We start from the raw sequence: 14,977 nt of genomic DNA, 5'->3' as shown, positions 1-14,977 counted from the left end.
CACGCAGAAGGTGGTCTAATTTTTGTGTTCCTGCAGCCCCGGGAAAAAGCTATCTCGTCCCTCAGAAGGCTTCGTCGCCTGGCTGGCGGGAAGCCAGACCTCTCGCCTCCACTCTGTTGACCGCAGTTGCCATGGCAGCGGCGCTTTAGTCCCCGCCTCGTCTTAGTGACGCCAGGAGACCAGCGCCCAATGGGAAAGCAGCTCGGCGTCACGCATCGCCTTTCGCGGCGGGCGCCGCCTTCGCAGCCGGGCCAGGGGCGGTGACTGCGTGGGGAGGGCTGGCTCGGGTCGCGGCCGCGGCGAGTCACATCGTTTTCCAATCTGTCCGCGTCCGCCGCCGCCCGGGACAGAGCCACGATGTTCGGGATGCTGAGCAGCAGCTTTGAGGATGATCCCTTCTTCTCGTGAGTGTGGGGGGACGGGAGCCCGCGGTCGCGCGGGAGTTCAGGGATCTTGAAGGGAGCTATTTTCAGGGAAAAGTGCGAGAAAACTGTGAGGAAGGCGAGGGGGAATTTGAGTAACTTCAGGAGGCGGCTTGGGGGGAGAAGAGGACTCGAGGGCGTGAGAGGGAAGGGAGGAGGGAACTTAGGGGTGTGGGAGGGAGGGGAGCGAAGGATTGGGGGGTTGAGGAGGGAGAGGAAGATTTAGGGGTGTGGGAGGGAGGGAGAAGAATTGGGGACGTGGGAGAGAGGGGAGAGAAGGATTGGGAGCGTGAGGTGGGGAGAGGTGCGAGCCGGCCCCCCGCACACAAACCCAAGTGCCCGCTGCTCTCGACTTGGCCGGACTTCGGGTGTCCGGGTTGGTTCCCGCGCTCGGAGGCCCGCCTTCGCAGCCGCAGAGCCTTGCAGGTGACGGTAACTGCCCTCCAGGTGGAACTTCTGGTGAGAAATACGCTTACGGGACCCTTTCCACACCTGTTTCAGTTCCAAATGAGAGGCAGGGAATGTCTTCTAAGATGACAACTGTTTGAAAAGGAACACATTTTTAAAACAGCGTTTTCATAAATACGCACTTCTGAGAGCACAGCAAGTTGGAGAGTTGTGCTGTCACGTCGAAGTGGTTGGAGGTTGCCGAGTGCACTGTTTGTTTTCTTTGCTTGCTTTGTTACAAAGCTAGTCCTGTCTGTAAAGGGACTCCTCTCTCCGAAGTGCAAATAGGGCAGGGAAGCAGAGAGTGGGTGCATTTAACACCTCAGGTAAACAGATGTCAGATCTGTGGACAGTTCCAAGTGAATTAACGTGATGCCTTAGGAAGAAGGCATCCAGAACTTAATTAGTTGCTTCATTATAATCGAGTTTTCTTGTGTGGGGGTGTGGGTGTTTTTTTGTTTTTTGGGTTTTTTTGGTTTTTTTTAGTTCTTGCTTTGGCGATTATATAAAAATGATTACAAACTAGTTGGATTCCTAAGACGCGAAGCTTTGTGCTACTTTTTTGCCCAAGTGTTTTGCCAGTTTGAACTTTGACTTGGTGTCCTAATTTATTTTGATCGATTAAATTCTCCATCTATGCAACTCCTAGACATTTTTTTTTTAAGTTTAAAATGTCAGCAGTTTTCTACATAGTATTGTTGTTTTTAAAGGAAAATACTGTGTTGGCTTACATGTGTTAGTATTATTTTTAAACCAAATAACATAAAAGTAACAATTGAAAGGATAATTAATGGTAAAAAGAGATGAAATAATTAACATAGAAAAATAAAATGATTAACATTTCATTCTAAAGGTTGTGAATTACAATTAAGGGGTATATGGATTCAGGCAAATTTATTATGCTGTTTTAGTTAACTTGTTTAGGAGCTTTTGGGACATTTACAATTAATGCCATTTCAACAAATTTTAAATTTTGTGCTGTATTCCGATTTGCTCTTTTAAAAGTCTCAGAGTAGGGATTAGTTGAGCTGTTGAAATGATTCTTATGTAATTGTGACCACTACAGTGGGTAATAGTTAAGAATTCTTGACTATGACAACTTTTGAGTTGCATTATGTCCTCAATATATCAAAAACAGCAATGGCCTTAACTAAACTGTGAGAGTATAATTAGTACCTTTTTAAAAACGTCTAGCAAAAGTGTAATTTAAACTCTTGGGTAACTGTCTGAGCAAAGGCAATGAACCCAAGAGTCAGGATCAGAAATAGTAACAGACCACAAATAGTAGGCATACATCAAAGAACACTCTTCCCTGTGCTTAGGAGGGAAAGGACCGTCAGTTATATGTCATTGGGTCTTTCAGTCATCACTCTTCGTAGCCTTCTTCAAATGCAGACAGCCATGTCATAAAAATTTAGGATAAAATTATTATAATTAACTTTATAAAACAGATGAATGCTTATAATTTCGTTGCTCCACAATTAACTGTTTAGAGAGTAAACATGATGGAGGGGGGAGTAAGCCACAATTAACTGTTTAGAGAGTAAACATGATGGAGGGGGGAGTAAGGAAGAAAGAGAATGTGTGTTTCTATTTATTTCAAGTAATCTGTCATTTGACTAACCCCAAACAAAATGAGTATCCATTACTTAACATAAATCCAACATAAGAAATTCTTAAAGGTTACAGACTCCTTATCAAATCATTCATTGACCTTAAAGAACACAGAAGGGTTCCATGCCCACCATCTTTTGTATAAATATTAGCCCTATTGCTAACATAATGTGTCATTGGGTTCCTTTATTGCTAACTTAATACCTGACATTTAGAAAGTATTCAGTAAATATTGTTTAATGATAATCTGGTGTCCTTTACACTCTGTATTGTAGTTAATTTGGTATTTAGTTAATTGCTGAAAGTATTTGCACTCAACATATGCTATTGTTGATGTTGACACTTTCTAATTTGAACACTACCATTGTCTAAATAACCATTAGTTCAGTATATCAAGGATGTCAATATAAGCACACTCTACTAATTTACAAATTATTCTAAAGTGGGCAGACAAATACTTTTTGGATATAAAATTAGAATTATTAAATAATTTGAGATGTAAAATACTGTAATCAAATAGATGTTTAAAAGATTTGAGTAAAAAAAACAATTAAAATCTATAGTCTTGAATTCAAATATGTTCATTTTCAGTGTTTACTGTAAATGTACCTCAAATGTTTCATCAGAAAATTAAAAGGAAACTTTAAAAGTGATATGTTGAAGTTTAGTGTTTTATTATATATTAAGAATTTTTTTTTTGTACCTGATGTTGCAGAGCTGAAATTCAGTGAAAGTTGCCATACAGTATATCCTCATATACACCTTCTTAAGTAAATAATACTTGTAATTTCGTTGAAGACACAAAAGCTAAAAGCTGGCACTTCTGGCATCCAGTTTACTCTCAAGAATACTACTTTCCCTTCCCGTTTATATTTGCTTAAGAAGAAATAGAAATACATATGTATGGGCAGGAAAATTAATTTGAAGTTCAAGTGATGTTGACATCTGTGCTATATCCTAAAAACATTGATTATTTCGTATTAAAGTTTACCTATATCTGGTACAGTCTAAAAATTTCTACTTTGTGCAGAATATGAACTTTGAATCTTCTGACCTGCAGAAATGAAAGTCTGATCATGCAAGCTGCAGAGAATAGCTATGTTACCACATATCAGGTATTAGATATTAAAGGCTCAGAAACAGGTTGGCAAATCTATCAGCCTTATTTTTAATTATAAATCGTTAACATTTCTTTAAGGGCAACCTATGTATGATGACTAGTCTTTGGTCAAAGAACCCCTACATATATTCACAGGATGTTACTTTTCCATCTCTTTGGTCTTAGCAGGAGCTAAAAATTGCATATCTATAATCTTTTTAAATTAAAAAAAATTATTTTGCCCTTTGGAGGTAGTTCAAGGACACTGGCTTTGACTTACTCACTGACTGAGTTGAAAGTGAATATATTCCTTGTACAAGACAGGCCTTGACTGATATTTTCTTGGTTGAGAATATTGTCATAAAACAGGAAATAAAATCACCTTTCTAAATAAGCTTTTGTGAACAATGAAATGTTCAGGGTTACTCATATACTTGTTTTCAGACTTAAAGTCTGAGGTAGGGTCTTCCATCAAGATGACATAGTTTGGTGCTAATTAGTATTCTGCCACATAAACCTCCCAATTTTAATCATTTAATAAAGGTGGCTTGAGAGTACTCACCTAAAATTTAAGGTTTTGATTTTCAGGATTCCATTTTATGTTAAGACACCTAACAGCTTCTGTGACTATTAGCACCTAGAAATTTGTTCTCAGAAATATTTTAATGTATATGTTTCTTATAAATGAACTTAGCAGATTTCAAGATCATATTTGATAGAATGAGGCACTATGAACTGAAAGAATTTCTAAGGTAGACTTTTGGGGCTTTCTGTGGTTCAGTAGGTATAAACCATTGAATTCAGAGCCAAGGAGCACAGCATGAGTATGACATAGTTGCTGGATCAAGGAATGCCATTTGGTAGCATCTAATCATAAAATGCTTAGTTCTATCACTGAACATTGTAAATATCCACAAAAAAGTAAGGGAGTGCTTATAGGATGAGAGGGGGCCATAGTCATTCCTACAACCCTTTTAATATAAAAGGCTTCTGCCACACCACCATTTTAAACTGTGCCTCTAAACGGTGGGGAAATAAAGAATTGCCTGTGGAAATTAATTCGTTCAAATATTTCTTGAGTTTCTATTATATGCCTAATGCTGTGGACTCTATTATAAATTTGTAGAAGTTATGGCCCATGCCCTCAAGATTCTCTTATGAATGTAATATGCATTATTTCTAGTGTCAAAACTTGGATCACCTAATGTATTTTCTTTATGGACCTTTACACCTCATTGGAACTAAGAACATTTCTTTATGATCAAGAAAGCCATAACAATCTGCTGATAAGCTTTTTGCCACCACTATGTATAGTGGAAGGAAGGAATTTCTCTTGATGACTGGGAATGCCATGTCAATTATCTGAGACCCTTATGTATAAAGAATAAATTGCTTTTTACTTTATTGTACTGGCCAAATAAAATTGTAACTGGTCAGTATATTTATATATTTGAGAGAGTCTTAAAAACAGGACCTTATTTGGAAGTAAAGCTTACTATCCCTTAAAAAAAAAAAAAAACCTTTTATGTTGAAATTATCCCCAATCTAAGAGTTAAGTTCTTTTTTTTTTTTTTTTTTTTTTGGTGGTGGGGCAAACTGTATTTTTCATAGCTTGTGATAGATAAATAATATGGAGTAGAAAAGGTACATTTGGTGCCAAATATCGTTCCGTTTGGTTGTGGTTTGTGTCAGCAATCCTGAAAGAGATAGTATGGCTATCATAATAGCATGAGTAAATTTTTTCTGATTTAAATGAAAATGCATCCTCATGGAAAATCTGAAAACTATAGAAAGTTTGGTAAAGGAAATCATGCAACCAAGATTTTATCATTTCGGTGTATTTTGTTTCCATTTTCCTTATATGAAAAATATTTTCTAAAATCAGAACAAAGCTTTATGATCATAAATATACTATTTTCCTCTACACATACCACAATCATTTTCCTAGTCTCTAGATATTCTCTAAAGTATGAGTTTAGTGTCTGCAAAATATTGCATACTGTGGATGTATGAAGAATATTTTTCATTTAAATCTTTAACCACATTTCAAATTATTACTTTAGTTTATGTATATGAAATGACCAGTATATAATGTATGAAGCTTATAAAGCCTAGTCATATTTCCAATTTATTTTCCTAGAATGAAACATTAATTTTCAAGAGAATAATATGAATAGGTAGAAAAATATAAAAATGATTGACTTCTCACCTGAGAAAAGAAACTCTGCATTAGGTTAATTTTAAAAATAATAAAATTTTTCCTTGCTACCACAAGAGATTTTTGGCTTTGATAAAAAAGAATTCAAGCTTGAACTAGAGAAATTTTAGTCTTATCTTTGAGCAGCTGCTGTTCTGGGTAGACAAGAATTGAACTTACTTCAGGGCCCAGGCAGATTTCTTCCTGAATGGTTTAGACAGGTGCAAAAGCCAGACTGTGAGCACAATTTTGTCTTAATGCTTTTTCCAACAAGCAGCCTTTTGTTCATGTCACTCAAAAAATAAAAACGTTTTTAACAGTTGTTCTACATATAAATATATACCTAGTTCTATTTAAATAAAGAAAAAACCTGGGCAACATAGTAAATGGGCCACATTTAGTTGTTGAATTTGTAGCCCAATTATAATGCAATCAGAAAAATAAATCTCACACTAAATTATATGTTTCTATAGGAAAATAATAGCTGCTGAATACTCACTTATTCACAGAACAAAATCTAGTATTCTCTGAAGTATTTTTCTTCTTTGCAGTTGAATCTCATCCACGTATCTAAAGGGAAAGTTGACTGGTTTTCTTAAGTGACTGCATATCAATAAGAATGAACATTTTTATCTCTACACTGCTACCCATATTCTAAACTATAAATGTCCAGTGAATATGGAGCTCTAAGCAAAAGGTGAGGATGCCTGGGTGGCTCAGTCATTGGGCGTCTGCCTTCGGCTCAGGTCATGATCCCAGGGTCCTGGGATCGAGCCCCGCATCGGGCTCCCTGCTCCACTGGAAGCCTGCTTCTCCCTCTCCCACTCCCCCTGCTTGTGTTCCCTCTCTCGTTGTGTCTCTGTCAAATAAATAAATAAAATCTTTTTAAAAAAATTAAAAAAATAAAATATCAGGTGGTATGAAATCCTTTAACTCCACATAGTTCTATTTCTTTTTGTTCTTTAAAACTTTTTAATGAAACATTTCATATACTACAAAAGTATAACAATTGTGTATCTGTCACCCAGAATTTCAAAATTTATACTTGTTTTATCCATCTCTATTTCTGCTGATATCTCAAATGTATTTTAAAGCAAATCCCAGATTTCTTGTCATCTAACCCCTATGTATTTCCAAATACATTTCTGAAAAAATATGGTTATCTTACATAACCACAGTACCATATCACAGGTAATAAAAGTTAAAATAATTCCAATTGCTTGGCATCATTTGGCATTAAGTATCATCTAGATATGAAATACTTTGGAATAATCTAGTTTTTGAGGTAAGAATTAAAAAATTGTTTCTTAGACAACTCTTTATGGGTCTTGGAATTACTTGAAATTCTGTTCCTTTAAGTAAAAAGTGGGAGATCCAGACACCAAATTCTGATTCCTTAATTATAAACTAACTTGATCTTCACATCTTGATTTCGGAAGCGTAAAACAACTCCCTTTCTGCTCTCCAGTGTGTTCAAACCTAAGTTGCTCATTCTGTGCCATTGATCCATTTAATTTTTAAATTGTACAACTTCCTTATAATGCTAGTTGCCTACAATTCTGTTAGTGATTCTGAAACCTTTAACAGGTGGTAAATTTAGGAATAGTAGTCTGTTAAATTTTCTGCACCTGTCTTATCAATAAGACAAAAATCCCAAACTAAAAATCCCACAAGAATTCATGGAAAAATGACCTTGTTTATGATATTTTTCTGTATCATATGTATAATATCTTTACTTGTTTTTTTCTTAATATGTTAGAGTTTGTTTTTAGTTGGAAAGAATGAGGTATGTATAATACTTAAATAAAGCTAATGTCTGGTGTCTTCATTTTATATTTCCTGAGTGAATTTAGTACAATTACGTTTTTCCAGTTAATACCCAACATTTATCTAAAGCAACTCTTCATTCTGAGAGATTCAGTTACTAATTCGATTAAGAATAATTTTCCTGTAGAAATTTTTTTTTTTTAAGATTTTATTTATCCATTTGAGAGAGAGAGAGTGAGAGAGAGCATGAGAGAGGAGAGGGTCAGAGGGAGAAGCAGACCTCCCGCCGAGCAGGAAGACCGATGTAGGACTCGATCCTGGGACTCCAGGATCATGACCTGAGGCGAAGGCAGTCACTTAACCAACTGAGCCACCCAGGCACCCTCCTGTAGAAATTTTTGTATTCAATTGCAATAAGAGTATCTTCAACCTGCACCCACACTGGAGAGAGCACTTTCCTTTTATGACTTTGCATAAAATTTGTCAGTGAGCAGGACAGAGGCTGGAAAGTACAGCAGTGTTCCTAAGTGGGTTGGTATGTAGAGGACAAGAGAGTTACGGCAGGAGTGCAAACGGAGAAGTGAGAGTACTGACATGTTACAATTTTTTAGAACATGGATTTGTCAAACAAGTGATTTGTAAAGTGGTTATCAATCATCCAGACCAGAGTGGCCCTTATGCGGAGGTGGTTGGAAATTATCACGTCGGTCAGGTATGCAGGTGACCTATTTATATTTAAGTCATTATTAACTACATTTTTCTCTTTAACAGTTTCTGTTAAAACAATTGATATTGGACAAGAATAAACAGATCTATAGAATAAAGCAGTCTAGAAACGCTCTCATATACAGCCTCCCTATGAGATGTATTTAGAGAATACCCATCTTTTTATTTTTGAGTACTTTCTAATATCATCAAGTGTACCTGGGCAATGGCACTGCTTTCTGAGAAGATTAAATTGTGATTGATGGAACTATTGACACCTTGTTCTTTATTTTTAGTAAAACTTTACTGCTGAGATACTGTGTTTCTGAACTGCAAAGCAGTGTTAGTTAACCACAGTAGTTTAAAAAAAGTCTTTAAGTTAAAAACACCTTTGCACCATATATGGTAGACACAATCATTCAAAACAATAAAACAAATTTCTACATTCAGTTCTCAGGAATTTTGTTCCAAGTTTAATCACGGCAATAAGGCCTCAGAACTACACAGTGTTTTTGGAGTACAGTTTCTGCCTTAGCATATTTTTAAAACTAATGCCTAATTAATAACAGTTGGGAAATATTACTTTATTAAAACATAAAATTTAGTAGCATCTCACCACAAACTTTGACAAGCTAATATACTTTAGGGTTTTCACAGAATAAGATAAATTGGCATAATTTTAGTGGGATTTGCTGAGATAAGCTTTATTACTATTAAGAAAGAAAAACACATTTATACAGCCTGGAGTGAACATTTGCATATGATTTGGAATTCCAGAACTCTTTTCCCATATCAATTTTCCATATTTACATGTACACTAGAAGACTTTAAAAAATTTTTTTAAATCTTAAAATTCAGTAACATCCAATATTTGGTAATTAATACCTGATTTTATAAGGTATCAAGGTACTTTACATTTTCAAAAGTGTGTTTTTGGAATATGTAATACATGCTTATGGCAAAAACAAAACCTACAGAAGAGGTTAAAAGACTCCCTTTCCGCAACAATGTGAGTATACTTAACACTAAACTGTGCATTTAAAAATGCTTAAGATGGGAAAAAACCTCAGTGAGTTATATGATTATGATCTGTACACTTTTCTGTATGTTCTATACTTCAATAAAATAGCTTATTGAGACAAAAAAAGACTCCCTCTCACCTTTAGCCCTCAACCATCTAGGTACCCTCCCGAATGCAACCACGGTGACCAGTTTGCTACGTAGCTTCCTAGGGATATATTCTATACATTTATAAGCATATATACATGAATTTTTTACACAGATGGAGATTTACTATATATCTTGTTAATCCTTCCATGTCAGCACATAAACATCTGCCTTGCTGTTTTAAAGGTGACATAATATTCCATTTAAATTCTTTTAAAAGTGCTGAAAAGTTTTTAATGGCTTTTTTCCTATCCTTTTTTAGTTACTGTTCCATCAGTCAGTCAAGAAACATCTGCACGCTAATTTTGGGTAGTGGATTGAGCAAGACAGATATGTTCCTTTTCTTCAAGAAGCTTTTAATTTAACAGAAAAGACAATATTTTCTGTATGCTATTTTATTATCAATAGTCAATAGCAAGACTATTTTTAACTTGAATTTTAAAAAACTTCCCCTTTGACTCTCAATAATGGTAACCTATGCCTTCCTTTTGAGGGAAAGAAAAGAAAGTAGAAAAGCAGATAGTGGGGCGCCTGGGTGGTTCAGTCGTTAAGCGTCTGTCTTCGGCTCAGGTCATGGTCCCAGGGTCCTGGGATCGAGCCCCGCATCAGGCTCCCTGCTCGGCGGGAAGCCTGCTTCTCCCTTTTCCACTCCCCCTGCTTGTGTTCCCTCTCTCGCTGTGTCTCTCTCTGTCAAATAAATAAAATCTTAAAAAAAAAAAAAAAGATAGTGAAGAGTACTTAAAAGAAAAATGATAAAATAGTTTGAATAGTCAATACTACTTAAAAGTGCTGGAATGGGATTAAAGCTGACAAACATAAATGTGTACTTTCCTACTTACATCGGCTCAGTTGCAGAAAACAAAATTTACTGACTTTAGGCAGAAAAGAATTTATTACAGGGCATTAAACAGCTTAGAGGATCTTTGTGATGGCCTAAGAAACAGACTCTAGATTGAACTTTGAGGAATGACTCCCAAAGCCACATCAGAGGTCCAGACCATGGAGGGAGCAGTGGCCACTTCTCTCACTAGGAATTGTTGAATTGGGAAGCTGCTGCTACTGCTGCTGGCTCTAAAGTCATGGTGTACCTGTGGGGACCCATACCAGCAAAATGGATTTCCCTTGTCTGGCCCCCAGTACCCATAAGCTCTAGTGATGGACTCCCGATAGCACTGCTACAGAATGACTGTGTACCTCTGTGATCATGCTTACCAAATAAGAGAAGTAATAGTACTTACAGACTCTGCCACACTTCTACTTTCCAGTTCTCAAATAATGGTCCATAACTGGCAGAACCTAAATCCAGAAACTTTGCTGCAGTAGAGTCTAGGAAACTAAATCTTAAACTTTCTAGTGTCTGCAGTGTAGAAAGTCACATCGAAAGGAGATTGAAATGGATTAAATGTGAAAAACTTTAGAGATGTCAGAGGATAGTGCATTCATTTTGGAAAAAACTAACCAGAGATACCAGAAATTAAAATTTTGATTTTAAAATGACAAAAAAAAAAAATGAGTTAAGTAGAATTTTCACAGTCAAAGACTAAAATAGTAACCTGGGAAACTGAGCCAAGGCATTTCTTCCAATATGTAGGACAAAATCACAGAGGGTTCAAATTCTACAAAGAAGGAACAGATAGAATAGTAAATATGCAAAGAAATATTTTAAGAACAATTTCTAAAACTAACCAAAGACTGAAATCCTTAGAACACACATTGGAAAGGGAAATTTGAGGGTTGTCAGGATTTTTTTTTTAATTCTATACCTAGATGCATAATAATGTAATTTTGATACATTAAAAAGAAAAGAATCATAGATCATAGATCTTCCAGAGAGTGTAGATTCTTTTTTTTTTTTAAGATTTTATTTATTTATTTGAGAGAGCATGAGCAAGGGGAGAGGCAGACTCCCTGCTGAGCAGGGAGCCCTGATGCAGGGCTCGATCCCAGGACCCTGTAGTCATGACCTGAGCTGAAGGCAGATATTCAACTGATAGAGCCACCCAGGGGCCCTGAGAGTGTAGATTCTTTAGAAAGAATGAGAACCAGATTGTCATCACTCTTCTCTTAACACTAAGTAAGGAAGATAATGAAGCAATATAGATCCTCAAAATAGTGAGGAGAAATGATTTAGAATTGTATGCCCAGATAAGCCACTGTTTCAGTTCGGGTGTGAAAGAAACTTAGACATGACTACTAAAAATTTACTCTGCTCAAATTACTAGATGTTAGAATCCAGAAAAGAAATAATAAGATATAAGAAGTAATGATAATTCAGAAGTAAACCAACCTCAGCTTTTCTTGATAGAGGGAGATTGAACTAGAGCACTTGCCATCTCCTTTATTCTTCCCATGGAACCAGAGTTCACCTGTTTCCTCTCTTGAAGCTAGTACAGGACAGATTAAAACCCAACTAACATCCAGCCCATTCCTGAAGTTTTGAGTTTGGATAACTTGGAGAATAATGGCTGTGCCCTTAATAGAAAAAGAGACATAAAGAGGAAGAGCTGGCTAGGGAAACAGACAGTGTTGGAAATGTTAGATTAAAGACTTACTACAATGTGATAGGCAAATGTCCAAAAATTACTTTATTGTTATTTGTAACTTATACTCTGAGTATTTTAGAAAGTATTACAATTTCTATTGTAAGATCAGGGCTCCATTCCCACTTCCTAGTACAGTGCCTTTTACATAGATATCCAGTAAATATTTGTTAAATATTTGTTAAATAAATGGAGACCGTTTGTATCAAAACAAGCAGAAATTGAACTAGAGGTCCCTGACAAAATGGTTGAAGAGGATTAGTGTTTATTCATGTGAGGTTCTTGGAATGTCTGCATTAGGGTTAATAGAAATGCTTGCTTAAATGCAGATTAATTGGGCCATGCCCCAGATATAATGAATCAAAAATCCTTGGGTGTATGTTTCAGGAATCTGAATTTTAATAAGTGCCTCTGGTGATTTTTAAGCATGTTCAAGTTAAAAGGAATCAGCCCTACAGAGGCCAGGGAAAACAAGAACAGATGAAGCATAAAGCCCAGAAAAAGAACAGATCTCCCTCAATTTAAGTTGGAGTTACATCCTGATAAACCCACTGTAAATTGAAAATTGTGTGATTTGAAAGGCATTTAATCCACCTAACCCACTGAACATGATAGCTTAGCCTAGCCTAGCCTAGCCTACCTTAACGTGTTCAGAACACTTACATTAGCCTATACAGTTGGGCAAAATCATCCAACATAAAGCCTATTTTCCAGTAAAGTGTTGAATATCCCATGTAATTTATTGACTACTGTACTGAAAATGAAAATCGGAATGGTTGTATGGGCACAGAGGTTATCAGTGTATCGGCTGTTTGCCTTCATGATCCCGTGGCAGAGTGGGAGCTGAAGCCGCTGCTGCGGCTCAGCATCACCAGAGAGTGCGGTACCACGTATTGCTAGCCCAGGAAAAGATCAAAGTGCAAAAGTCCAAGTACAGTTTCTATTGAATGTGTAGCATTCTCACACCATCATAATTCCAAAAATCGTAAGTCAAACCATCGTAAGTTGGGGACTGTATGTCTTTAGGAGACAGTACTTTTTAATATTTTAATGTCACTCACAGAAAATATTTGCAAAGCACCTTGGGGTACAAGAAGGAAAGACAGAAGTAACCAGCTCCAGGGGCTTTGGCTGGCTCAGGCCCCAACCAGCTGCTTCAAGGCTGAGCATGTCAACATTTTGACGCACCAGTTATCTATCTGTGACACTCAGGAAGCTCTGTCAAGGGTGAGAAGGAAATCAGAAGGAGAATGAACAATGAAAGGAGAATTTAAAGGAGGCATTTATCAAACAAGGCTCCGAATGGTACATTGCTGCAAAGTTAGAGATGCTGAGTATTCAAGGAACAGGAATGACTTTGGGTTTCAGTAATTGGAAGGTTGAGGGAATCCTTGGAGTTTTAATGCAGAAGTGAAGGGAAGGAAAGGGGCATTTGTAAAATAAAGTGAATGTACTCCAAGGAAATAAAGGATACAAGTATAGATGACTACTGGAAGATTTTAACTGCTAAAGGGAAGGAGACAGTAGCTCAAAGAGTGTCGGGAAATGGGTTTGGTGGGATGGGGAGTATAACAGATGTCTTACTTCGCTACGTAAGAACAGAAAGTAGTTTTCATTGGTGTGGATTTCGTAAGTTCTTATTTACTTTTTTTTTAACTTTGTAATCATTTAGCATTCTAAGAAAGGATCTCAAAAGTCACCTTGAATTATAAGAAGAAATAATGGTTACAAATCAGGCCATTTAGTGCAGAGGGAATGCTGCCATTGAGGTGGATACTTCAGGAGCTGATGCTTTCAAGATCTCTTTTGGCTTGTCGTAAAATAGGTTTATGTTCTTTTTACTGTTTTAATCATCAGTCATGGAAATCCCATTCAGTGTTCTAGTGCCAGGTTAATCACAGGCTGTATTTTATAGGATTTCAATCTTCTAAGACTTTTATGCAGACTGAGAGGAACAGTTGGAAATTGCTTTAAATAATGTGATTTTAGGAATATATCTGTAGTAGGTGGAATAATTCCCCTTCTCCCAAAGATGTCCATGTCCTAATCCCCTAATCCCCAGAATTTGTGAATATGTTAATTTACATGACAAGGAGGAATTAAGGTTACAGATGAAATTAAGATTATTAATCACCTTAAAATAAGAGATTAACCTGGAGTACACAGGGAGACTCAATTTAATCACAAGGGTCCTTTAAATGTGGAAGAGTTAGAGATTTGAAGATGCTATGCTGCTGGCTTTGAAAATAGAAAAAAAAAGGGGGGGGGTCACAAGCCAAGGAATATGGGCAGTCTCTAGAAGCTTGAAAAAAGGCAGGGAAGAAACAGATTTCCCCCACAGCCTCCAGAATGAACCAGCCCTGCCAACGCCTTGATTGTAGCCCAGTGATATCCATTCTGGGCTTCTGACCCCCTGAACTGTAAAAGTGTAAATTTGTTGTTTTAAATCACTAAATTTATGACAATTTCTTACATTAGCTAAATTAATATCCAAGTTTTATAATCTTAATTTTAAAACATATGTCTCATTTCTCTGTCAGACTATAAGTTCCTCTAGACCAGTAATCACCTTCTGTGCTTGACACACAGTATACATGATAAATGTTTATTGAATTTGAACCATTCTATATATCAGATGGTCTCTCCATCATTTTTGGGGAGAGTTGCTTACCATTCTTCAAGTCTCTACTCACCTGGGTACATGCTACATAGAGAAGCAGCTGCATTGCAATCAGTACCTGCAGTTCTGAACCTCTTCCTTAGTGACTTTTGATTGGAGAAGGGGTACTCATTTAAACCAGTTGGTTTTCTCTGGCTCAAGTGTTTTAATACATGAGACTTATATCTTCTAATCAACAGTTTCATGGGCTTCTTGTGCCTTAGTTTCAACTGCTCTAAAGTAAGACTACCTGTCTGAGAAACCCCATCCTCCTGAAGTTTATAGAAGCTTATGTTTTAATTTGTACCATCCCAAACAGTCTCAAAATTTGGTGAAAATCTAAAAAAATTTTTCTCACAA

At 36.7% G+C, this 14,977-nt stretch overlaps 1 protein-coding gene across 3 annotated transcripts in view; it reads left to right on the top strand.

Annotated features, from left to right (window-relative positions):
- The first annotated feature begins 238 nt into the window (after positions 1–238).
- Positions 239–14,977, top strand: part of MLF1 (myeloid leukemia factor 1) — a 32,104-nt gene continuing 17,365 nt past the window's right edge. For all 3 annotated transcript variants that reach the window (XM_032408361.1, XM_032408360.1, XM_032408358.1), the window contains exon 1: positions 239–404. Coding sequence is in view for 2 of the 3 variants with exons in the window: in XM_032408360.1 (XP_032264251.1) it covers positions 358–404 (47 nt within the window). In the remaining variant the exon portion in view is untranslated. The remainder of the gene's footprint in view (positions 405–14,977) is intronic.

This window comes from Phoca vitulina, unplaced genomic scaffold (genome assembly GCF_004348235.1).
Source record: "Phoca vitulina isolate PV1807 unplaced genomic scaffold, GSC_HSeal_1.0 scaffold10, whole genome shotgun sequence".
Classification (NCBI taxonomy): Eukaryota; Metazoa; Chordata; class Mammalia; order Carnivora; family Phocidae; genus Phoca; species Phoca vitulina.
Note: the sequence above shows the minus strand (reverse complement) of the source record. Positions and strands in the feature narration are given on the sequence as shown.